At 45.7% G+C, this 26,551-nt stretch overlaps 1 protein-coding gene and 1 pseudogene across 1 annotated transcript in view; one reads left to right on the forward strand and one right to left on the reverse strand.

The window, feature by feature from the left end:
• The window catches only part of MVB12B (multivesicular body subunit 12B), a 157,721-nt gene that overhangs the window by 101,928 nt on the left and 29,242 nt on the right, over nucleotides 1-26,551 (reverse strand). The window contains exons 3-4 of the mRNA XM_012639880.1: nucleotides 12,233-12,340; nucleotides 7,095-7,191 (exon numbers count right to left, since the gene is read on the reverse strand). Of these exons, the coding sequence (XP_012495334.1) occupies nucleotides 7,095-7,191; nucleotides 12,233-12,340 (205 nt within the window). The remainder of the gene's footprint in view (nucleotides 1-7,094; nucleotides 7,192-12,232; nucleotides 12,341-26,551) is intronic.
• On the forward strand, nucleotides 22,697-23,192 carry LOC105806504 (annotated as a pseudogene).

Raw genomic sequence — 26,551 nt, forward strand, 5'->3', positions numbered from 1 at the left:
TCTTTATCATAGAAATCTTCAAACATACCCCAAAGTAGAGGGACCAGCACACTGAATCTGCGTGTTCCCGCCACCCAGTTTCGACACGGTCAGCGATGGACGAGCCGATTTCCTCTCCTCCCACCCCTGTAGTTTGGCTGGACGTTGATACTGAGTCCCCAACCCCATCTCATGTCACCATCAATATCTCAGTAGGCACCTAGGATGGGTACTTTTTTTTTTTTAACATGACCACCACACTATTACCATTCCTAACAAAATCAACAAACTTCCCTACGATCATCCAGTGGACAGTCTGTATTCAAGGCTTCTCACTAGGGTCTGGGTCAAGCTCCACACGACACCGAGGCGCTGCATTTGGGTGTCAAGCCTCTGAGTCCATTCTATTCCCTAACAACCTCTCCCTGCTCCCTTCCTCAGGGCACTGATGGGCTGGAGGAATTGGCTCATTCCCCTGTGTTTCCTGTAAACTGACAGAGCTAAAGGCTCAGTTAGACTCCGGTTAGATTTTTTGGGCACAAACGCTTCCCAGGGGGCACGTGTACTTCCTATGGCACCATGTCGGGCAGGCTGGAGTCAGCTGTGCCACTCCCACAGGTCCCGGTGGTGTCGGCTGGGGACCTCGGTGACGCAGTTCCCCAACCGCCATCCTCTGGGCAGTTTTATCGTCCCCTGATGATCCATACTTCATTAAAGGTTTCCAAATGGTGACTTTCTAATTCTGTCATTCCTTCTAAATTTATTAGCTGGAATCCTTCTTTATAGAAAATATGTTTCTTCATCAACTGTTTGGTCTCCCTAATACAGGCTTTGTCCAGGAGAGGAAGGATAAGTACATGATTCTTTTCTCTTCCTTATCAAATCTTAGGGTAATAAGCTGGTGGCCTGGCAACCTCTAGGGTTGACCAAATGAAGGGTGCTTTTTTTATTCATTTATGTTTTTTAAACGTAAGTTTCAACTAACTGCAGCCGTTCAATACATGAGTCAGACGGATCTGGGTTGAAATCCCAACTCTGCCATTTTCCAGCACTGTGACCTCAGGCAAGTTACTTGATTTCTGAGCCTTGGTTTTGTTATCTGTAAAAGGGAGTTAACGAGACCCCACCCCACAGGGATGCTGGGTGGATGCACTGTGGCAGCAAGTGCGACTCAGCCCAGTGCCTGGCACACAGTAGGTGCTCAGTAAACACAGCTACACGGGATCTCAGCATCATCATTACAAGTAAGCTTCTAGCACACAATTTGCGTTTGTGTTTAATGTGGCTTCCAAGATCCTTCAGTTCTGAGGCAGGAAATAAGCACACTCAGTAGCACATTCAGATGGGGCTGGGGGCAGTCCTGCCCACGGGTTCTACAGGCGTGGGGGTGGGGGCAGAATCAGTGGAATTGTTCGGTTGTTATTATTTTGGGGGTGGAGCCGCTTTTTAAAGAGCCAGATAACCTTGTGGGTTCTTTTGCCAGGTATAGGAACTGAGGTCTAGAGCAGATCCACAAGCTGTGAGTAATAATGTTCTGAATCCAGACCCCAAACGCTGTACCTGTCCAGGCAGGGATGGTATCCTTGGGAGTGAGGGGTGCACAGAAACCCGGCACCTTCAAAAACTGTTAGCTGGTAAGATCAGTCTTTGAAAACACCAAAAAGGTGAGACTGTTCCAAAAAGCAAACTAACACGCAGGTATTTTACTTGCTTTTGCCACCTGCTCTAGGCTCCACTCCTCCATCTACAGCAAACCCGGGTAAGAGATGGAGCCACTAATTACGCATGCTCAAGCAGGCCTAATTTTAAGTAAACATATTATACATAGTCGATAGAAATGTGTTCAGTCATGCTAATGAACACAGAGAAAGTACACAGCACTTTACTAAAACAAACAGTCTTCCAGTTTTTCAGTGCTATATGGATTACAATAAACTCTATTTTAAATTAATTACAGGAGTCTCATCATTTGGGCTGACTTTATAAAATAAGGGCCTTAAATATTCTCAAATGATACAGAGCTGACTGTAAGGTTTACCTGGTCAGCTTGGGCTCTCCCATCCCCTGGGTAAAGGATCCAGGAAATGACCCGCCTCCTGTGTGATAAGGCAGTGGTCCCCAACCTTTTTGACACGAGGGACCGGTTTCATGGAAGACAATTTTTCCACGGGAGCAGGGGGTAGGCAGAGCTTGGCGGTGATGTGAACGATGGGAAGTGGCTATAAATACAGACGAAGCTTCACTCACTCGCACACCACTCACCTCCTGCTGTGTGGCCCCCAGTTCCTAAGCTTCATGGAAGACAATTTTTCCACGTGGGCGTGGGGGTGGTGGGGCTCTAAGGCCTGGTCTCTAACAGGCCACAGACCAGTACTGGTCTACAGCCTCAGGGTTGGGGACCGCAGTGACAAGGCACCTGACCAACAGCCCAGGACCCAGCCTCAGAACGTCCACCATGGGACAGCAACCCATGTACTCCCAGTCACGGGGTAGAAGCTTCCCGCGCAGGACAAGCCCAGACAGGACTCAGCCCTGGGCCTCCTCACTTAACTGCTTCAACAAACTGGGAGAAAAGTGCAGAAAATCCCTTGTGGCTCTACAGCACATTCATATAAAGACAGTATAAGTCAGTTAATTGTCAAAAATGAACACTACAAATTTTAAAATTATGAAAAACGGGAAAAGTAGGAAACTAATACAAGTCTGTGAGGCAATTTTTAGATTTTAAGCAGAAAATTCACATAAGAATAAGCAAAAGTAGCAAGCAAACACTCGTGAAAATGTTCAGTTTTGCTAATAAAAAATGAAGTGAAAATGAAAATAGTAAAACTAAATAAAAATTGGAAAACCTATGCTGGCAGACCCGTGGAAAACAAGTACAAGCCTATATTATCAGTGGCACTGTGAACTGGCATTTCTAGATATTAATCCGGAAACAGAGTAATAAAGCTTGTCCTCACACAGGCCATCCTACAAGCGAGGCACTACGTGTGGTAGGTGTAAGGTTTTCGGTGGCAGAGACCAGTGGACACAAGTTATGGCCAAACAAGTGGCTTTATTAAAGGACTCCTGGGCAAAGTTCACAGGTCCTAAGGTCAGGGCTGAGAAGTCGTGCCGCCCAGGACTGAGGCAGGGTTTTTATATGTGGGGTAAAGGGGGTCTTGGAACATTCAGATAGGATGTGGTCGTTTGAAGCCTGAGTACTTTGCCTGCAGCAGCTGGGTAGAGCAGGAAACCGAGCTCAGGGTGTTCAGCCAGCGTAGCTGTTTTTGCCAGTCATAACAGGATGCGGTCTGGCCCCGGCTGCAAGCCAACAGGGAAGGGGCCTGGGACTGTCATTGCTGTGCCTGTGGGGGTCTTTTGGCCAGCCATACAGTAAGCACCTTAGGTGATTCAAAGATGAGTTAAACATGGACCTTGCCTCAAAGAAAGAGGTAAGTAGCAAAAGGATTCAGAAAGCATATAAGTGGCTACACTGCAAGCTAAAAACATTATGAGGTGGGTTATATTACCCCCATTTGACAGATGAAGAAACTGAGGCCCAGAGCATGTGGTAATTCGCCCAGGGCCCACAGTTGTTAGTGGCAGAGCCGGAATCAATGCCAGGGGAGTTTGACTCCAGAGCCCAAGTTCCTCCCACTGCGCCAAGCTGCAGTTTGTCCTAACAGAGGTAAAGATGGAAATTGGGAAGCAGAACTGATCACTTCCTTCAGCTTCCACCACTGTGACTCGCACGGGTTCACTCCACTCCCTGCTAACTGTGTGCAGTGCCAGCCGTGCTGCAGAGCAGGAAAGGAGGCAGACAGCGCCCCGGCCTCTGAGAGATCACAGCCCTGTCTGATGCAGGTCCGCGTTCTCAGGTGCAGGTCACGCACTAGACTACGCTCCTAGAGGGACGGCCAGTGTCTTATTCATCTTCATATCCTGAAGCCCTCGGTGTCTGGCCTACGTGAAGCACGTGTCAATCTTGGCTGCCTGTCTGTGCGGAGGAGGTGAGCCTGCTTCAGACTAGAATCTGGGATCAGAGACAGTTTCATGCAGGTGGGGGCACTGAAGCTCACCCTTGAAAGATATGGCGTATGGAAATTCAGAATAGAGGGAAAGGACGTTTCAGGCAGGGAAACCAGTAAAGCAAATACTTGGAAAAGAAAGGAGGATGAAGTGGGCACACAGAGGGGCTCGGTTTTGGTGAAGTATAGCGTGCTTGAGGATATGTTTGGAGAGAAATGAGTATGTTTGGAGAGAAAGGTTGAGAGAAGACGCTAGAAGACCTATGACCCAGCAGTCTCAAGTACTTAGAAACTTACCACAAAGAAAATCATTCAAAATCTACGTACACAAAACGATCTAAACGTACACAAATTGATCTACAGATTCGACACCATTCCTATCAAAATCTTAGTTGGCGTCTTTGCAGAAATTGACAAGCTAATCCTAAAATTCATATGGAAATTCAAGAAACCCAGAATAGCCAAAACAATCTTGAAAAAGAACAAAGTTGGAGAACTAATACTTTCCAATTTCAAAACTTGTTACAAAGCAACACTAATCAAGACTGTGTGGTACTCGCATAAGGGAAGACACATAGACAGAAGAGAACTCAGAGTCCAGAACAGAAATAAACCCTCACGTTTCTGCTCAACTGATCTTTGACAAGGATGACAGGACAGTTCAATGGGGGAAAGAAGAGTCTTTTCCACAATGGTCCTGGGACAACTGGATATTCACATGTAATAGAATAAAGTTGGACCCCTGCCTCACACTATACACAAAATTAACTCAAAATGGATCAAAGACATAAATGTAAGAGCTAAAACTCTTAGAAGAAAACAGCGGCATAAATCTTGATGACCTTGAATTAGGCAGTGGTTTCTTAGATGTGACACTAAAAGCACAACCAACAAAAGAAAAAACCGATAAGTGGAACTCCATCAAAATTAAAAACTTTTGTGTCTCAAAGACACCATCAAGTGAAAAAAAAATCCCACAGAATGGGAGAAAATTCTTGCAAATCATATATCTGATAAGGGACTTACATCTAGAATACATTAAATATTTTTTCAACTCAGTAATAAAAAGACAATGCAATTGCAAAATGAGCAAAGGATAAGAATAGACATTTTTCCAGAGGAGATATACAAATGGTCAAAAACTATGTTAAAAGATGAACATCACTAGCCATGAGGGAAATACAAATTAAAACCCAAAGAGATACCACTTCACACATACGAAGACGGCTAAAATCAAAAAGACAGATAATAACAGGTGTTGATGAAGATGTGGAGAAACTGGAACTTGCATACACTGCTTACACTGCATATACTGTTTGGGGTGATATAATGTTCTAAAATTGATTGCACTAATGGCTGCACAACTCTGTAATATACTGAAAAACATGGTACACTTTAAATGGGTGAATTGTATAGTATGAGAATTACATCTTTTGTTTTTTTTTTTTTTGAGACAGAGTCTCACTCTTTTGCCCAGGCTAGAGTGAGTGCCGTGGCGTCAGCCTAGCTCACAGCAACCTCCAACTCCTGGGCTCAGGCGATACTCCTGCCTCAGCCTCTCGAGTAGCTGGGACTACAGGCATGTGCCACCATGCCCGGCTAATTTCTCTATATATTTTTAGTTGTCCAATTAATGTCTTTCTATTTTTAGTAGAGATGGGGTCTCGCTCTTGCTCAGGCTGGTTTTGAACTCCTGAGCTCAAACAATCCGCCCGCCTCGGCCTCCCAGAGAGCTAGGATTACAGGCGTGAGCCACCGTACCCGGCCGAGAATTACATCTTAATAAAACTGTTACCAAAAAACCTCTTTACATAAATATTAATATATAAAATCTGTCTGTAAAAGGTGCTTACACACATGCTTTTCCAGCATGGCACTGTGGTTAAAAGTGTGACTGCAGTAGACTTGTGTATGCATGTACCTAGTCACTAGTTCTAGATATGTGATCTTGGCGAAGTTCTTTAATCCCTAAGTAGTTACTGAGCCTCATTTTTCTCGTACGTAAAATGGGTATAACAATACCTATCTCTAAAGAGGGGTCTTCTGAAGAATAAACGAAATCAGGTACATAAAGCATTTCTCACAGGGGCCAGCATATAGGAAACAGATGCTAAATATCAGCCGTTATGATTGTTACATACAATAATAAACAACAAAAGGCCATCCAATGTCCAAATGTGAGGACAGTACCAAGAAAAAAAGACCATGCTACACGATGTGATCTACTTGTTTGATTAAAGTAACAGTCGTGTGGGATCTATTAGGTATGGAAACTCCGGTCTACGTGAAATGCCAGGAAGAAAGCAAAATAGTGGGTCCAAATGGGGCTATGAAAAATAAAGTAAAAATGGCAAAGCATGAGATACAGGATTTCGTAAATGATCCATGTGTCATAAAGAAAGGATTCTCTGTGTTTGTTTTTTATTCACTGCTTCACTGGTGTATATATCCTAAAGTTGGCTGATAAATAATTAAAAATAAAACAAGTTATATTACACCCAAATGAGGCTCAAATATCCAGAGATTTTCCAACACAATTTAGTAACTGGGGTGCAGGAACCTCCAGCACCCCTGCGTCCTGAAGAAGCTTCCAACTCGTTGGTGATTCACTGCTGCTCAGCACTGCTGAGTGGTCAGAACATTTGGTCAAATTAGAATCCTGTGCGCTCTAATTTGCAGTTTTTCTGGTTCTCAATTCTCGTTTGCTCTTAGGGCCAAAATGGGCCGTCACTGTACTTGTAGTCCTTGGATATCTTTTGGTTTTTCCCCCCCTTTTGCCAAGACCCACGAGCAACACCAGAGGAAGGACCACAGCCAAACTAAGCCGGTCCCACCGTTCCATTTCTGAGTGGGCCGGGCAGCCGGGAGCACCCTTCTAAGAGAAAGGGACAATCGGCTCATTTACATGCTGCGACCCAGAATATCCGCAAACTCCCTGGAGAGCCTGGCCAGACACGCGTCACAGTAGTAAGTAGGGTTTATTCATGGGCACACAGTAAGGCCTCCCAAAATGTTTCTGAAGAAAAACGCACATAAAAAATATCTACGACTCTGCCTGGAGGAAGAAAACTGTCCCAGGGATGAGTGTGCTAAAGGATGACTCACGTGTGTCCACCGTCTCCTGAATCGGGATGAAGCCCACAGGCAGCGTGTCCTTGATGTCGATGAGCTTCATATCCACTAACACGTTCCCCAAATGGCTCTTGGAAAGAAAGGAAAGAGATACAGACTATTAACCCGAACAAGCCTGCGGTAGGGTTGCCATTTTGGCTTCGAGATGCATATTTAACACAATGACTCGTGCAGCTTTATGACAGCAGGTTAGTTAGAGGAGATGACACTTCATGTTCCCCAGTGGTTACACAGGGACTCGGGTGGCTCCCGGGAAGGAGTATGATCTGCGGAACCTCAAAGTCACTCACTCAGATGTGGCCTTGGTTAGCCAGACAGCAACCCAGGAGACACTTTGGACATAGCCCAGCAGGGGGCAGCTGTGCACACGTGTCCTGGCACCAGGCTGCCACTCAGCCCTGAGCATCAGATCTCAGGGACAGTAGGTTTTAGAAAGAGCGAATTCCTGGGGCACTTGCTGTAGGGGGACAGCTGCATCTAAACCTAACAAGGAACCAATCACGCTCCTAAGTGATCACCAGTCTGCAAACTGACACACATTTCAGTTGCTAGATACATTTTGCAAAATCCCAAGAATCATAAACTAATACGGAGTGAAAGCCCTGCTGCCTCAATATTACACATCTTCTAAAACGACACGCACAAGGGCCTCCTAAAGTTTCTATTTACTGGTAGTATACCGGGTCCACGGTGCGCAGTTTCTGTAACTGGTGTAAAAATATCTTTCCAAGACAGTACCCCACTCTGTAATTGCGAGAGAGAATTCTTTGCAAACACACCAACACTTGGAGCCCGCATTTCAAGTTGGAAACGAGCTCAAAAGATATCTATCCTACAACTTAAATATGTGCGGCCACCTGGAGATTTCATTAAAATCTTCAGAGTAATTTTCAGCGTAGTTCCCCCTTTCTCTAGACAGAGCTAGTTAAGGAAAGAATTATGGGTTCCGATCCCAAATCTCTCCTGTTAGGATACTATCGATGCATTTGCACACCCATTTTCCAGAAGTGCCTCAGTCCCGAAGCCCAGCATGAACTCTTCGTTTATTTGTTCTGCATCCCTGGACTTGTTCTGCAACTAGTTGGTTAGTCATCATTCTGCCCTTAATAGTAACTTCTCAGGCTGTTGTTCCTGCCTTGCTTAGAGAAGAAGGGGCTTTACCTCCATCTCTGTGCGTGGGGAGCCGAGACCCCCTCCTCCACCTGTGCTGTGCCAACACTGCAACACCTCTGAAAGCTGAAAGCCAAGCAAGGAATTCTTGTCATCCAAACTGTGCTACATTCCCTCTTGGCACTCTCTTTTTTCCTTCATATCAATTTATAATTGTATATTTGTGAGATTATTTGTTTAATATCTGACTCCCCACTAGAGTTTAAGAACCACAAGGACCAAAAATATCTCTGTTCTTACTGTAAATACAAGCCTAGCATAGTTTTTGGCACATAATAGGTACTCAATAATTATTTGCTGAATAAATTAATTTTGTGGGTACATTTTTCAACTGGGTGGGCCACTCGGAGTCAGAAATCAAATTGGATTTGTCTGGATGGCGAATCTCAACTATATAAATAAAAATTTTGAAAGTATATTTAATAAATACATTATGAACCAAAAGCATACAAATGAAATAAATACTTAGGATTTAACTAGGAAGGTCAAAGTGGCAAGTGTAACCTATGGCCAGTGTTTTTATGGCACTGCCATCGGGAAGCCATTTCTTTCTCTAAGACTACTGTATTCGTATTTGCCAACAATTTACTATTATGACATTTCAGGTGGCTGGGCCTCAGGAAGACAACGTCCAGTGTAGCGCAGCGAGTGTAAAGTGGAACCCTCCCAAATGCGGAATAAACCTCTGACCGTGTAGGAAGCGTTTGAACCGTTAACCTAACTCTCAAACATCAGCTGCTTTCACAATCGCTTGATCTAATCTATCATAATTTTTTTTCTTGGCAGTTGCTTTTCCATGTCATCACCGCTTTCTGCATTGAGAAATTAACAACTGGGCATGTTTTCCTGCCCTGTAGATGGATGGGCATTCATCAATATCCCTCTCAAGTGTCTTCTACTTGACACATTGGGTTTTACAGAAGTCAACTGCAAACCACTTAGCGACCTCGCCCTCCACACTCTCTACAAATGTCCCTGATCATAAAACCAGAACATCAATGGTGCAGCCATTAAAAAAAAAAAAAAAAAAAAGCATCAAAAAACCCTCCCATGCATACAAAAACGGAGGCTGTACAGCCAGAGCTCCCCATAGCCCAAATGTGGTCCCTCCTTGCACAGGGCTGCTGCCGTACTAGGCTTGATACAGTAGGTCTGTGACACCATTAATTCCGCCTGGTCCTCTCCCCTCCCCCATCCATGCTCTCTTTCATTTCCTCCTCATAAATATGAAGAACGTATTCCCAATCCTTGTTGAGCAAATGATTCATGCCAAAAGCCCAATATGCACTGACTCAGGGTATTTATATTGTCTCTGGTAGCCAGTATTTGCTAGTATACTGTAATTATTTTTGACAACCTTGCATTTAAGGTAGCCACAGATAACCAACTTAATATTCAAATGTTCATAAATCCTTCTGTTTAATATCCTCCCTACCTAATCTATGTACATTATTATTACAGGTAATGCAGAAAGTACAGGGCATGAAAAGTGCAATTAATCTCGATCCTTCCCCAGGAAGCAATGTCACTCCAAAGCCAGGTTTCTGTATTAATAGCATTATTGGGGGAAAGGAATTTAGGTTCCAAAGGAGTCTCCCCAAACTCCTACGTTGGGAGTCTCAAGTCACCTAATTAAGAATCTGTCCAGACTTGAGATCCCACATCCCTCCTTTACAGTGGTAAAAAATTATGCTCTGCAAAGTTCTGGTTCAGACTGCAGGGCCAAGACAGACTGGCTGTAACAGATTAAGAGATGCCTGATTGCTACTCCACCCCTGGGCCCCTGCCGCCCACTTGAACTCCACTGTTTCGATCCCACTAACGGACCCTTTTTCATTCTTTTTCTGAAAACAAAATGCACCTGCTTCCCACGCTGCTTCAATAGCAAAGCAGAGGTTTCTCCCACTGCCCCTGTCCTTTTCGTACCTTTTCTTTGATCCCTTCACCACACCCACGGGCACACTTGCCCATGACACCCAACACTAACAAGCCCCAGTGACTTCTCTTTGTCACGTGCAGACCTGTCACTGTTCCCACTCCAAGGGGTGCAGGGGCTCTTCTGTCCTAGAGTACCAGTACCCCACAGTCTCTGGAGGAAAATGCAACAAAAATCAAAAATCAAAAATGATCACAAAGATCATGGCTGTCGTCTGAGGCCATTTTTAACCAACGCCTCTTTGGTCAGGAAAGATGAAGGTGGAGGAGAGGTCAGGAACAAACACCAGGAGACCACCGAGGGGAGGGAGAGTATGAACGGGAGTTTGTTCAAACCCTCGGGAGTCCCCCTGACAGCCTCCAGCTGCAGTGAACACGCTGACCTTCTGCAGAAAGTGCTAGCCGACAGACAGAACGGAGGTGACAAAAGCTAGAAACAGTCTCAAAAAGAGTTTAGGTGAGCTCAGGGACACAGGGACCGGGAGAGAGTGCTGTGTGGGTGCAGGCAGGAAGGAGGGGCCCATGTCTGGAAGGCACTGTGGCCTTCAGACCTGCCCCTTGCTGTCTCCTGAGGCCGCACAGTGAGCCCAGGGACCTGCATGGACTCATTCCAGGCTCACAGTGCAGGTGTCGTGCTTCAGCTCACCTGCCACCTTCGTGGTATTTAAAGTCCATTCAAAAGCTTGATTGAAAAGATCTCCAGTGTTTACCGCCAGGATATTCCCTGACTCCACTGTAAACTCTGTGCTTTACAATGAGCACAGATTGCTCTTGTAATTGGGGGAGAAAATTAAAGCAATGACTTCTCCCCGAGTCCTGAATATGTTCAGAATAATTCCCCAAAGAATTATTGACAAACACCAGGAACGGGTGGTGAAACAGAGTGCGAGCCAGAGAGCCTGGTCACGGTCCAAACTCAGAAAACGCTGAGGACACACCGAGGACCCAGTGACAGGACCCTGGGCCCGTGGGGCAGTGTGACAGAGAGGAAGACTGTGTGTGACTTTTCCCCTTTCATGCTTCCTAATGAGGATGTTTGAAGTGGTTGTTTTGGTTTGTTTTTTTAAACCACAAACATATACTACTGTTATAATAAAACTTATAAAAATAAATTAATAAAAGTATTTCCAAAAGTAAAATATTTGCATTAGAAAGACAATAACATTCAGGCCAAAAATAAAATATCAGCCCTGATAATAAAAACCCAAACTGCTCCGCCTTTGGGACTAGGGAAGACAGGTGGCCTTGGACGAGCGTGTCACCTCCCAGATCTCAGTTCCTTCATGAATGGGAAGGAGGTGATGCTTGGAGAGATCTCCGAGGAGGGAACGAGGCCATCTGCAGAGTCCTGGGACAGCTCTCACCCAGAGCAGATGCTCACTATAGCCACTCCCCTTTGTTCTAAGCCACCCATTAAAACGCCTGTTTGGAAAAGCCTTGGTAGATGTCTTTAAAGTTTCCTAATTTATGGGCACAAGTATTAAAAAACAGCACACTAAGAGAAATCTACACAAGTGGATACCTGCCTATGAAAATAATGAAATGTGATACGTCACATAGAGACGCACAGAGAAAGAAAAAGTCACTCTGGAAACAAGGCCGTGTCTGTGCACCAGGGGGACCATGTGGGTGCTCCGTTGAGTCGTGCTGCCTTTTGTTGGCCAGCATTAAATCCAGATCCTCTGGAAAACTCTCACATCCATACTCCCTGTGATTTGTTGCTTAGAGGAAAGGCAGGCAAACGAGAGCTGGGAGAGAAATTTCCTGGTTTCCTTCTGAGAACACATTTTAATGGCATTCACTGTACACTGGGGTACGTGGTTAATAATACTGTTAATAAATGAAACACAGCACTAGCTGCTGATTCTACCCAGTTCACTAAAACCACAGATAAATTAATATGGCAATGAATATAAACCACAACAACAACAAAAATGAGGAAATTCCAAACAGGAATGTAAATTACTCGTGCTCGCTCAGCAAACGGAAGCCACTACTGGACTTACATTTTCTTTGGAAAATGATCTCGTGAAACACAGGTATCTGGTAACCTTGGATTTAAATAAGCCGTCTTTCCAGAGGTCAGCATCCACACCATCTGCCGTCTGCGCAACCTACACCGAAGAGACAGAGAAAAGGATGGCAGGTGAGGCGAGACGGAGCTGAAGGTGCCTGAGCCGCTCCTTCCAAGCCCGTCCCAATTAACACCGGCCCGGACGCTCACAGCATCTCATTAGTTCATTTCACCAGGCACAGGGACGAGAATTTCCAAAAGGGGGAAAAGGGAGAGTGTGAAAAATACAACTTCTAAAAATATTGTCCCTGGGGAAGCCATTGATTAAAGACACCCTGACAAAAATGGTTCTAATGAGAAAAGAGCAACTTTTGTTGCAATAGACCAAGAAGGGATCGGATAAGTCAGCACATTAAGTCGCTCAGTACCACTTACGCAGGGGATGGTGCCGGGCGAAGAAAGAAGTCCAGTGGGGTGTGAAATGCCACCTGAGAGGGGCACCGCCTGTGGTGAGAGTGACAGCCTCCTGCTCTAGGGCTGGGGAGCTTCCGTCAGTGGGACTCTGCTGGGGTGGGGTGGGGGGGGTCCACCTGCCTCTTTTTGGTACAAGCCCTGAGAGTGGTATTAAGGTCAGAGACTGGATCAGGACAGAAAGATAAAAGAAGACTCAGCTCCTTGCTCCCAGTCTCACTAAGAAGCCATTTTCTCACACACAGCTGCGGAGACTGTCCTCTAGAAAACCGAGGAAGAAGCCAGCCTAGATCTGAGCCCTGCAGGTCCTGCATGCTGGGCTGGGGTGGGGGACGTGGGCGCGAAGGGCCATTTCCTGTAGGACAGACGTACGAGGACCGTGCAGAGGAAGGAAAAGGCTGCAAGACAGTGGTGCTTTCTTCCCATTTCCTCCAGACTGCCCTGTGAGCAGCTGGTCAGAGCCTGGCCTGCTTTGTCACTCAGCGTCCCCGTGAGAGCGCTAACCGACCCTCTTCGCCTCTCTTCGCCAGCAGGTGCCCCGTGAGTGGGGGGATCCGGGAAGACTGAGGGGCTCTAAGCAGCTTGCTTTCTGCCTTCTTACGCTTTAGACCTTGGAACACCGCCCTAACCTGACAAGCTCCTGACCGCTCCAGTCAGCCCCACCCTCCCGCTTCCCTGGGCAGCAGGGCAGGGCCCCGGGGCAGGGACTCCAGGACATTCCCCGGCCCACCGCAGCTGCGCTGAGGCAGCTCAGAGAAGCCTAAAGGCCAGTGGGCAGAAGAAAAATGCTTGCCTTTCAAACCAAACAATCGTAAATTAGCAAACATAACAAGGGGAAAACAAAGGCCCTTATGCTGGATATGCAAATATATTAGACCTGAATGCTGAGGGAGGAATGACATGCGGATAATTTTGGGAACTGTTTGCTCCAAGTGTGTCGCCTCCACAGAAAGAAACACGATGGAATGGGCCTTGTCAGCATCTTTCCCAAAAGAGTCACGTAAAGTTTCTAGGAAAACAGGAGATTCAGGTAGAGGTCTCAGCTTCTGCATTGCCAACAACTCCTCTTGCTTGTTTTCTCCCACAGAGTCCATGTTTTAAAAGATTTTTGACTCTCAAAGTGCACTTTTTACTGTATTTCCTCAATTCGAGGATGCAGTCATTTGGGGATCACCCATGGATTTAAGGAACACCCTTCACACACACACACACACACACACACACACGCGCGCGCGCGCATCTATTTTAAAGGCATCCCAAGTTCGGAATCATTAAAATGTAAAACTAAGATACTTTAGGAACGAAGGAATAAGGGAACCTACAGGGTCTCTCTGTGATAAAGGCATCATTTCTGAGAAACTTTTACAAATAGAGACCGTCTGCAGGATGCTCCCGGCTGTGGAACCACGGGCTGGCCCGGGGACAGAGCTGTGCCGCTAACTTTCCTCTGGATGAGGGAGACAGTCCAGAAGGGCTGGCCTGGCTCTCTGGAGATCCCACGTGGGTGGGTGGGGGGTGGCATTCTAACCCAAGCCATCACCTCCAGGGTCTCTCTCCACCTGCCCCACTGCTAGAATCTCCCCCTTTCAGAGTGAGAAGACACCTTGATACGAACACGTAATGGGAAAAAGCCTGCCATGTAGGCCGGCCCTCATCCGCACCACCTGGCCCCACTTCTCTGCTCTGGCAGTAGAGCCCTCCAACCTTTGTGTGAGAGGCACGAAAAACGCACAACCAAAGGCCCAGATTTGCCCTATGGCCAAAATGCCTTTGCAAGGAAGTGAAAGTGTGTAAGGGAACCTGTCCTCCCACTGAGCCCAGGGAGGTGCAGAGGGAGAGGAGAGAGACCTGCCCAAGCCCCAGGGAAGGCTCTGGAAGTCTGGCCCTGTGTGCTGGACAGCGCACAGATCGGAGATGGACACCAGCAACTGGGTGAGGAGTGAGATGCGGCTCCTGGCTCCCCAGGAACACGGGGGAAGCGGCCCTGGTGGAACAAGGCAGGCACTTCCAGCCTGCCTTCCCTACAGCAGTAAGATGGACCCAGAAGCTTCTTCCCAACCCGGTCACATACAGGTGCTTAATAACCTAAATTCTTCCCAAGCCAGGGGAGCTAATGATCTACAAGACAAATGACCCGTGAAGGCAGTGGCTGCAGTCACAGTGCGAAGAGGAGCCCCAGGCCCCGACCGTGCCCACACCCTCCCCGGGTGCAGGCGCACACAGACCCAGTGGCCGGCCTGGGGTCCCAGGGTCGGGAAGGCTGGGGACTGTGGGGTGGGAGGTGGGGACTAAACGCTCCCTGTGCGGCAGGGGCAGCCTGGGATCCAGAGGCAGGCCCGGACTTGGACACAATGGGTCAAGCAAGTCCCATCCTCGCTGCAAAGTGGACGTGCTGCCCTCCCCGTGGGGGTCACCGCGGGATCAGAGGAGAAGACGCACGTGCAAAGCGCCTGCCTGGGCATGAGCACTCGCAAAGACAGCACTAACTCTTCTAAACTGAAAATGAGGACATCTGGCCCCATATTGCCAAGTCTTTAAAGTGATGTCAGGCTGCATGGGAATTCAGAGGTCTTCATCTGTCCCCTGGGGCTCAGGGCCAATCTCCGGGACTAAATCTGGTCTTTGAAACGCAAAGGAACATGTGTGTGACTCACGTTACCTTCCCTGCCATCCCGCCTGGGGCATGGGCTTCACAAGGACAAGCACAGGGTCCAACGCAACCTTGCTGAAGCAATGGGTGAACAAGTCAGCTCTTCAATCAGCGCCCTGTGAAAAGCCACATACCCTGCCAGCTACCCAAGTAAGGTAGAGAATTCTTTTTAAATGAAATTTCCAGGATTAATCCATTGAGCTGAGTGTACCTATCCCCTTCAAAATCCCCCTCTGTGAGGCACATACCCATTTCAACACTGAGGCCACCTACTCTTTTGGTTATCTCGTTTGTTCCCTGCCTTGTTCCCGAGATGATTCAATGTGTCCCATGCTGCTGCTGACTGCAGAACCTCCAGAGTCTGCCGTGGGGCCTCACGTACACGCATACACGCACACACACAGACACGCACTCACACACACAGAGACACACTCACACAGAGACATACAAGCACACATGCATGCACAAAGACACGCATGCACACACACGCATGTACACACACACTCTCACAACCCTTCTCTCTAGCATTTCTTCCCAGGTGCAGGAGCTGACTTGGAGGAGGAGGAGGGAGGGGAAGGGGGGGAGGGGGAGGGGGAGGAGGGAGGGTGCCTGTAACCAGGCAGAGGCAGATGAACACATGGCTTATCTCTCTTCCCTGCCAATATTCTGCTGAAACAACAATCAAGCGGAGAAAGTGAGAAGCTGCTAAAATGAAAGCCAGAGGGGAGTGTAGCACAAGAGAGAGGTGCCAGAAAATGCCTGGGGCTGTGCGCGCTGGAAGGTAGGGCCTGAGGGGCCCAGTGCTGAGCAAGGCTGATTCACCCTTCAACCCGGGGGCCCAGAGTCAGCAGATACCACGGGGGTGGGGGAGGGGGCACGGGGGTGGGTGTAAGTTTAGGGCAGAATGGGGCAGACTGAGACAAGGTCCATAAATAAAGTGGTTAAACTCCCAGGTCCCCACCCCCATTTCAGGTATATTTTCTGTAGAAAGGAAACTAGCAAGGTGCAGGACTGCACAACACCGGACCGGTGGGGAAGGAGGTGCTGACTCCAGAGTGAAAACGGGGCTAAGGATGCACACTGAAAGGTGGCCCCTCCCTGGCCACCACCCTGGCTCACCCTCCTTCCGGCTTCCAGACTGAGGGAATGCCAGAGGCAGACCAGCCCCCAGACTCCGGGGTCTCTCACTAAGCAGGGCAGCTCCCTGCCCACACCCTGCCATGCAGCCCCGGCCAGCGGGCTCCCCCTCGCAGCTCCAGCCCACGATGGATCGATGGGAGCCTTGAGCTGAAACACAAACTGACAACAAAGGGTCACCAGGCATTGGGGGAAAGGCTCCAACAAGAGAGAATGACCTGAAATAGAAAAAAGGGAACCTGAAGGTAGCACACAGGACAGGAGGAAACAATGAAAGCTCTGGAACAAACAACCAAGCCTGTAATTAAAATTCTCTGAGGGCCGAGTAAGCACATTGCAAACACCAAAGAAGAACAGAATACTGAGACAACTTTTTTAAAAAAGGAATAATTTTAGGATAATATAAAGAGATTAGAGATTGAAAAGTTACAGCTAAAATTAAAAATTAAAAAAAAAGCAACTTGCTCAAGACCAGCTTGGGCAACAGAGTGAGACCTTGTTTCTGGAGGGGGGAGGAACTGGAAGAGAAAGTTGAGGAAATCTTTCAGAAGGCAAAATACAGAATTATAGGAAAGAAAAATAAGAAAACTGAAGGGTCAGCACACCATCCAACAATAAAAGTTCCAGGAAGAGCTTTTAAAACAAAAAATGAAGGTAGGGTGAACCTCTGTGTTCCAGGGGTCCTGAGTGTTCCAGGACCCGCCCCAAAGTGAAACAACAGAGAATCTCCCCAAATCGGGGATAAAGAATCCACCTTACTTTAGAGAGAAATGACAGGTCACAGACAAAGGAACCGGGACCATCGTGCATCAGACTTCTCAGTCGCAACACTGAAAACTAAAACACAAGACATCTTCAAAGTTCTGAGGAATTCTGGAATTCTACGGCTAAACCACCTACTGATTAAGTCTGAGGGTAGAATAAAGACTTTTGCAGATGTACAAGGACTTAAAAAGTTTATCTCCCACAGACCCTTTCTGGGGAAGGTACTGGAGGAGACATCAGCAAAACTGGGGATTAAATCAATAAAGAGGAAACCATAACCTCCAGGAAACAGAGCCCGCACAGCACGGCAGCCAGGCGACAGCAGCACGCCCAGGCCGGACGGAGGAGAGGAAGAGACCGAGGGGCACCCCCGGGGAGGGGGGTAAGGGACAGTCGCTGGGGAGAAGCAGGGATGGGCCTGTGACCAATGTGCTGGAGCATTTAGTAAAATGAAAACAATGGGCGTAAAGCTATTCGAAAATATAATTTATTAATCATGTAAACATTAAAAAGGAGTTTTTAAAAATTCAATGTGAAAACCAACAGGCACCTAGACAACTCAGCAAGTGAAAAGAAACACGTTTGATTAATTCCAAGAAAAATAAAAGGCTGTACAAGAAAGAAAATACATTCCTAGTACCTTACGTGATTCAGTGGTACCTAATGTTTGCATTGTCACAATATGTAAACACTGAGCATTAATTTACCAAAAATTGTGACACTGCCTGATGAGGGAGATTATAAGAGAACAAAATGTCTAAGATAAATCAAGAAATAAGCGATATAATCAAATTGTTTAGAAATATGGAGATAAAGTATCAGAGAGGAAAAAAAAATCCTTTAAAAAAGTTGAAAGTAAATGCCTCTGGGAAGTGAAAAGAGGAAGGTGGGAGGCCGGGCAGGGGTTGCTATATTTTCTTACAAGCCTTTTAGCACTTTGACTTTTTTAACTGTTCGTGCATGCATAAAGGCAATTTTTAATTTTAAAAAGTCAGAGAGCTGGAGAAATATCTCAGGGAAGACAGTGTGAGAATTCACTATTCCTTTTAGACACACTGCCACTATCGCCACCATCAGGGACATTTCTAGCGGTGCAATACGATCTCATCCCTAGTTAGCTGTTAGCGTGTTCCCAAGCGGGTAACAACATCCAAAGCTGCATGTGCAACTGAATCCAGCCTCCCCCACAGCTAGAGTCCACCACGACTCAACTTGCAGGTGCCCCGAGGAAGAGCTGCAGCACCCAGGGAGTCCCCGGGTCGACACAGGGCCTGTACAAACCCTTTAGGACCCTGGCCCCACCTCTGCTTCACACAGCCCAGGCCTCCGATTGCCTTCTCTCGCTTCAGTTCAGAGGTCACATTCTGGACCACTGTGCGGCAGTCACAGAAGGAAACGTGTGCTCAGGAAGCCCTGACCCGCTGGGCAGTGGGACTGGCCACCTGCAGCTGGCCTGGAAGCCATGCCCGCTGGAAAGCCTCTGGGGTTGAATGTAAGAAATCTCCCTGGTTCACGGGATTCCTTTAATCCCTTCAAGATCTGGGGGGTGGGGATGGAGGGGACAGCTACTGTGAAGACCCCAGGGTGGAAATAATGTTGTTGGGTTAAAGCGATAGAAAGGAGCCTGGTGAGATGGGCTGAGTGTTAACCATATGATCACTGGAGCTCTGCTTATAAAGGCAAAGGTAAAACATACTACATTTCTAGTGATTAGAGAACATCCTTATGATGGAGGCCATTTTAAGCAACTTTATAAACGTGTATCTACTCACATGGAAAGTTTTGGGAAAAGAGTAAATTACAAAATGCTTTGTAAAGCATAATCCCCTATTTTGTTTTTTTAAGAAATTATCTGTATAGAAAAGGATCTAGACAAATATAAAGCAAAGCATTAACCACTGTTTGGCTCTGCAAAGTTGAGACTGTGGGTATGTGTTTACTGTTCTTTTTGCTTGCCTAAATGTTTCTGATTTTTTGGTAATAAGCACACACAGCTTTTATAAGAAAAACAAATGTAAAGACTCCACTTTGATGGGGTGCAAAGTAAAAATCTGCCGAGTTAAACCTGAGAAACACTTTGTAAATCAGTTGTCCAACTAAAGCCACCTAAAGAGGAGAAGTGTAGTAAATCATTACAATCGTCAGAGGCTTTCCAACACCAGAACTGAGTGCTCCTTGGCAAGGAGAAGCTCTCAAAAGACACTGCTAACCACTAGTTTCATCAATCTGTTTACACCCCGGTGTTTTAAGAGAGCCCACCCACAATTCAAAGGTGTATTGGGCAGACAGAAAGCAATCAAAGGGGCCAGGAAATTCTGCAGACATTCCAAAGGAAATATCCGGCTGACACTATGAACAAGAATGAAGTTCAAAGGCCTCTGGATATGTTAGATCAGGGGTGGGGAACCTTTTCATGTTGGAAGGCCACATTAATTTAGCTGTAATCAAATAAGGATGCATTCAAGAAACTTCAATTAGATATACTTAAAAATGTACATTATTTTGTAAAAATCTAACAACTTAATTTCAAAAAATGAAAACTATTTGTTAATTTTAAAGTTAACTAATCTTTTAATGACTTTGTTATGTCTGCTTTTTGTTGGAAAGCAGTTGCATATTTGGTTGCAGCATGGAGGTCCACAGTTTCAGTGGATCCTCTAGATGGGTACCAGTCATTTGTGACCTTGAGGGCATCTTGATTTGGCTTAGGTAGGAGAATGTAGATTTGCAGAAATAACTGATTGAAAAGCAAGGAAGCATTTTTCAGGCATGTTGCCAAAGGCATGAGTATTCCACTGCATTTTTCCATGGATCTTTCTCAGCATCAAACAATGACTTTAAAATGTCATCTACTGAGAGCTCAGTCAATTCCATCTGTAGTTCTTTGGGTGCCTTGGTGATATCAACTAGGTGAGGCTGAAATGCTAATTTGAGTATGATGTCATGATTCTCAAAGTCAGTGAACCCTGTCTCAGTAACAGCCTGGGCGGGGGGGAGGTGGAAAAAGTCAGCGAACCTTTCATTGTATTCTCCAATTAATAGGTCTATAACAGGTGTGTATTCTTCAAATGATTCGCATATATCATCCTATTCATCAGTGACCTTTGCTAACTGGGGAAAATGTTCATCTGAAATTTCCTTTTGAAGAAGAAATGTTTTGAAAAAAGATAGCTTTTTTCAAAATGCTTGGATTTTTGGCACATATCATAAATAGACTTAGTTTTACCTTGCAAAGAAATATTCGAGTCATTTTGATGGGACATGTTACCACACAGGAATGTTGTACTCCTATAGAAATCTTTTGATAATTCACATTGCTGATTCTGTTCTTCATAAAATTATTTGTTCTCACAGAGATAAAATTTTGGCTAACACTGCCCCTGTAATAGCCAATGTACTTGAGAATGATAGGGCAAATCTACACTGAATACTCAGCGTTAAACTTTAGCATGTTACGGAACTGACAATAGCATGTTGCATTTGCATGAATATAGTTAACAATACTTATAACTTCTTGTAAAGTGTCACTAAAACAGTAGCTTTTGCACAGAGATTTTGCTGATCCAAGATACAAGGAAAAGAAATGAGAGCATCTGGATCTGCTAATACTTTTTTTTATCTGTGCAATAAACTCTTCATGTTTTCCTATCATGGAAGGTGCACCACCTGTACATACACTCACTAAATTTACCAAATTCAGTCCAACTGCACGAAATTTATCTTGAAAGTTGTTGAAGATATCTATTCCCCACGTTCTGCTCACAAGAGTACCCAAAGCAAGTAACTCTTCAAAACAAAGAAAATCTTCTGTCATAACCCAAATGAAGTATAAAACCCGTACCAAGTCAGTAGTATTGGTTGATTCATCCAAAGCAACTGAATGATATATATTTTCCTTTTGAAGTATTGCATGAAGTTGCTCTGTTAAGTTGAAGGTTAATTCATGCTGCCAATCAGTTATGGTTCTCCTTGAAACAGGCAGTTGTTTGTACTTTGAAATGTTATCAGGGTCTAAGCATCCTACAACTTCAACAATGCATTCTTTCACAATTTCTACATCACTGAATGGCTTCCCTTTTCTCCCCAAGTACATAAGCTACTTTATAAGTTGCTTCAGTGACATTATTTCCAGGTCTTATTGCTGCTTGAAAGAACTGTCTTTGCTTTTGCTTTTTATTTTTTTTTCGTTTCAGCATATTATGAGGGTATAGATGTTTAGGTTACCTATGTTGCCCTTGCCCCCCCCCCCGACTTTCGCTTTTCATCTTTTAATTTCTGCAATACAACCTTTCACACCTCTCCCTCTAATTTAAAATATTTGTAGTCCTTATGAGTGTTAGAATGCTGATGAACACTGAATTTCTTTAACGTTGATATTGCAGTATCACAAAGCAAGCAAATCATCTTATCTTCAGCAGAAACAAGATAATATTGCAATTCCCAGTCCTCATTAAAAAATCTGTTTTCTTCCTTCAGCAGTCTCTTGGTCTTCTTTGACATGATGGGCTGTTAAGCAGGCAGAATTTAAAAATACCATCGAGCTGTGCAATAAACCCTCTCGGCACAGCACAGAGGCAAGGAACCTGTAAGCCATCCTCTGGATCCCAAATAGGTGCTGTGTCCAAAATGTCTCCTACAAACTGTAAAGTGAAAGAAAGAGCCATTTGACTTACCTGGTGACAAGTCCAGGAACTCTTGGTTGTTTGGTTCTGATCTGATTTGCATCATTTTATTATACCTTCAACTAAAATGTTAAATATTTTTTAGAAAAGGCAATGGAACGCATGTCTCTGACTCCAAGACTAATGTGTCTCCCTCAGTCTCCAGGTGGTTCTCTCTACTCAAGGGGCACAGGGGCACCACGGCCCCCCAAGTCCTATTGGCCTCGTGCCCCTCCGGGCCCCCCGAAAACGCAACAACCCGGTACCCCCCAACCCCCCCTCCCCAAAAGGGGCCTTCCCAAACCGAACCCGCAAACCGCCGCCCCCCTGCCCTTGCCTGGGGTGAAAAAAACCCAATAACTAGGGCCTGGCTGAAAGAACCTGCCACTGCAGAGCCTCCCTGATGGCCCCAGCAGAAAACAACCTGGATTTCTGGAGTCAGGTAGATTCAAGTTCAAGTCCCAGCTCTGCTGCTTACATACTGGGGTTTCCCAAAGTCAACTTTTACTCTCTGAGCCTCATCTAAAAATGGAAATAGTAATAATATCTACCTCATAGGATTATTTGTGAGGATTAAAGTAGAGAAACAAAAAATGCTTAACCACAGTGAGATACAACTCCAGACCCACCATGACAGCTATAATTAAACAGACAGGCAGAACCAAATGTTGGCAAGGATGTGGACAAATGGGAACCCTGATACACTGCTGGTGGGATTGTAACATGATGCAGCCTGTTTGGAAAACAGTCTGGAGAGTCCTCAGAATGGTAAATGGAACGGCCTGGAGAGAATGTGCCCAGGTTTTATTGTGACTACTGCGATACATACCTCACCCGTGACTCCACCTGTGAGAAAGACACACTGCGGTGGCAGGAAACACAAAGAGAACGTGGACAACTATCAGAAATGGATGGAAGAGCAGGCCCAGAGCCTGACTGACAAAACGATGGCTGCATTTCAACAAGGAAAAATACCTCCTACTCCATTCTCTGCTCCTCCTCCTGCAGGGGCGATGATTCCACCTCCCCCCAGTTTCCCGGGTCCTCCTTGCCCTGGTATGATGCCAGCACCCCAAACGGGGGGCTCTCTCATGATGCCCATGATGGGCCCTCCTCCTCCAGGGATGATGCCAGTGGGACCTGCTCCTGGAAAGAGGCCACCCGTGGGAGGCCACATGCCAACGACGCCAGGGCCCCCAGTGATGAGACCTCCCGTCCATCCCATGACGGTGCCCACTCGGCCTGGACTGACTCGACCAGACAGGTAGGGACAGAACGGAGGTCTCTTCATGTCAGTTTTATACCACTTGTTCTGCTTCTCCAGGAGATCGTGGTGCTGTGACTCTGGGTGCCTTCTCATCAGCATGGTAAGGAAGACTTACTCCCCCTTCCTATCAAACACAGAATAGATTTGAAGGGAAGAAGTGGAACCAAAAAGGGGGCAGTTTTCATTTGTATTGTGAAATGTGAAAATAAAACTGTCAACTCTTTTAGTTAGGGGGAAAATAAAAAGGTTAACGTAGAGTTATATGACCCAGCAATTCTACTTCTAGGTATACACCCAAGAGAAATGAAAACATACGTCCACACAGAAACTTGTACACAAACCTGTAAGTTTTCATAATCACCAAAAGTAGAAATAACAAAAATGTCCATCAACTTATATACAAAATGTGGTATCTAAACAATGGCGTATTGTTCAGTCATAAAAGGAAGGAAGTGCTGATAGATACTACAACATAGATGAATTTTGAAAACATTTTGCTTAGTAAAACAAGATAGCCACAAAAGGCCAGATACTGTACGAGTTTGCTTAGGTGAAATGTCTAGAAAAGGAAATTCCATAGAGACAGACAGTGGCTACCAGTGGCTGGGGGAGGGGAAATGGAGAAAACTGCTAACAAGCAGGGGGTTCTTTTGGGGGTGATGACAATGTTCTGAAATTAGGTAGCGGCGACGGTTATGCAACTCCATGAATATACTAAAAACCATTGAACTATACACTTTAAAAGGGTGAATTTTATGGTATGTGAATTATATCTCAATAAAGCTTTTTTTTTTTTTTTTAATGAAAAGGACTTAGTGTAAGGCCTAGTACACAGTAGACACTCAAAAAATGTGAGCTATTTATTATAATCTCTGGTCCCTAAAGTAAGGACCCTATTTTAGTCACTGGATATTTTTCTGAGTACCCAGCCCTATGCCCTGCTTATAACACATAATCAGATGTTTGCCAAATGGCTGAATGAATCATCAAAAGAATGTACAGTATGAAATATACACAAAGAATGAAGCCTGGCACATCAGGGCTACACAGATAACCCTTTCTTCATTCTACCTGCTGCACAGGTGCCTTGGCCACAGCAGGCATAGAGGATGCACAGACATTCCTAAGACTGGGCAGGAAAAAGAAAGCAGAGCCCTACTCCCAGCAAAGGCCCTGGGGCACATGGCAGGGATGAGGAGCCCTGCTCCTGCACCTCCTGATGGCAAAAGGGAGCCATATAGGGACGTCAGTTTGGTGAGAGGCCCACAAGAGGGGAAATGGGAGATGCACAGGGCAGGGTACCTGGTGGCATCAGAGCAGGAATCTCCTCCCTGCTGCAGGTCATCGGGAGGGAAGGTCTGGCCAGAAGTGCTCCTGCCTCTGCCACACCCAGACGGCCGGGCTAGGACACAGCCAGGCTAAGACACAGCCCTGGACCTCCACAGGCCCGTGGAGAGCAGCCTCAGTAGGCCAGAGGATGCCTCATGGCTGGTCGGCACCCAGGTGAAGGCTGGTTCCATCTGACCACGGGACACTTGATCTATCATGGAGCTACTAGTAACACACCAGCGGCTGAAGCATGCGCTAATCAGTCAACAGCACTCTGACACCGGTTAGTCACTACAGAGCCAAAAATTAAATCAGAGCCCTACCTCAATTTGTCAGAAACAAAATCTAGGTGGATTAAAGGTTAAATGTAAAAAGCAAAATTTTAAAACTTTTAGAAGAAAGTATAGAATACCTTTATGTTTTAATGGAGAGAATTATTAAAGTAGGCTGATTAATCTTATTACTGTAAAATTAAAAACTCTGATACTACAAAGCTGTGGTCCCCAGTCCCCGGGCCATGGACAATACTGGTCCGTGGCCTGTTAGGACCCAGGCTGCACAGCAGGAGGTGAGTGGCAGGACACCGAGCGAAGCTTCACCTGTATTTACCATCGCTCCCCATCACTCACATCACCGCATAAGCTCCGCCTCCTGTCAGATCAGCAGCAGCTTTAGATTCTCATATGAGCGTGAAACCTACCGTAAACTGCGTATGTGAGGGATCTCTGTTGTGTGCTCCTTATGGGAATCCGATAATGCCTGATGAGCTGAGGCGGTGATGCTAGCACCGGGGAGCGGCTGCAAATACAGATTATCATTAGCAGAGAGGTCTGACTGCACAATAAATGTTATGTGCTTGAATTGTCCCCAAACCATTCTCCCCCCGCCAAGTCTGTGGAAAATTGTCTTCCATGAAACTGGTCCCTGGTGCCAATAGGGTTGGGGACCACCGGCTGCTACAAAGGATGCAAAACACAGCGAAAAGACAAGCTTCAGATTGTGAGCCATGCATAATTGACAACGGATTAACATCCAAAATAAGGAAATAAAGAGCTCCTACAAATCGATAACGAAAAAACTTCACCCACAAGAAAAATGATGTGCAATATACAGAAGCCATATGAGAAAACGTTCCACCTCTCCAGCAAATGCTAATTAAAAACGACAATGATATACCACTCATGGCAAATCACTGACTACACCGTAAACGTCCAACAAAAAAGAGAGGAGCATAGACTGGCACACCCCTTTGGAGGGCAAGTCACTATATCCTGTAAGGCAAAAATGGCCCAGCAATTCCACTCCTCAATGGGTCCCTAGAGAAATTCTTAGCATAAAGACATGAGGATGTTATTTGCAACATTGTTTATAGTATAAATTATTGGAAACAACCCAAATCCTCATCAACAGAAGGATGAATAAATACGTTATATAATATGCTCCTGCAACAGAGTTCTATACAGCATTGAAGATACATGAATTAGAGCTGCTTGTCTCGGCAGGGATAAATCTCAGGAACACCGCTAAGCAAAGACACCAAGTTGAAAAGCACATACAGTGTGACATATGCACCATGTGACACCATTTATATAAAGACTGAAAACATGGCAAAGTATCCAGGAATGACAAACACCAAACTCAGAACGGTGGACGCTGGAGAGGAAGGAGGCCTAGGCCTGCAGGTACATGTGTGGGCTCGATAATGTTTTCTTTCTTTTATTAAAAAAAAAATCTGACATAAACTTGATGAAACATTAAGACTTGGAAAAGCTGCATGGGGGTCACGCAGGTATTTGTTACATTATTCTCTATACTGTTCTATGTACTTGGAATGTTTTGTAACTTTTTAGTTTAAAAATATCAGATAATAGATCTAAAAAAAAGAAAAGATTTTTTTTCAAATATTGCAAATGTACACAAGGAATAGAGGTGTCAGGCTTCTCCAGGAGATCGTGGTGCTGTGACTCTGGGTGCCTTCTCAACAGCATGGTAAGGAAGACTTGCTCCCCCTTCCTATCAAACACAGAATAG

The sequence above is a fragment of the Propithecus coquereli genome, unplaced genomic scaffold (genome assembly GCF_000956105.1).
Source record: "Propithecus coquereli isolate 6110/MARCELLA unplaced genomic scaffold, Pcoq_1.0 Scaffold142, whole genome shotgun sequence".
Classification (NCBI taxonomy): Eukaryota; Metazoa; Chordata; class Mammalia; order Primates; family Indriidae; genus Propithecus; species Propithecus coquereli.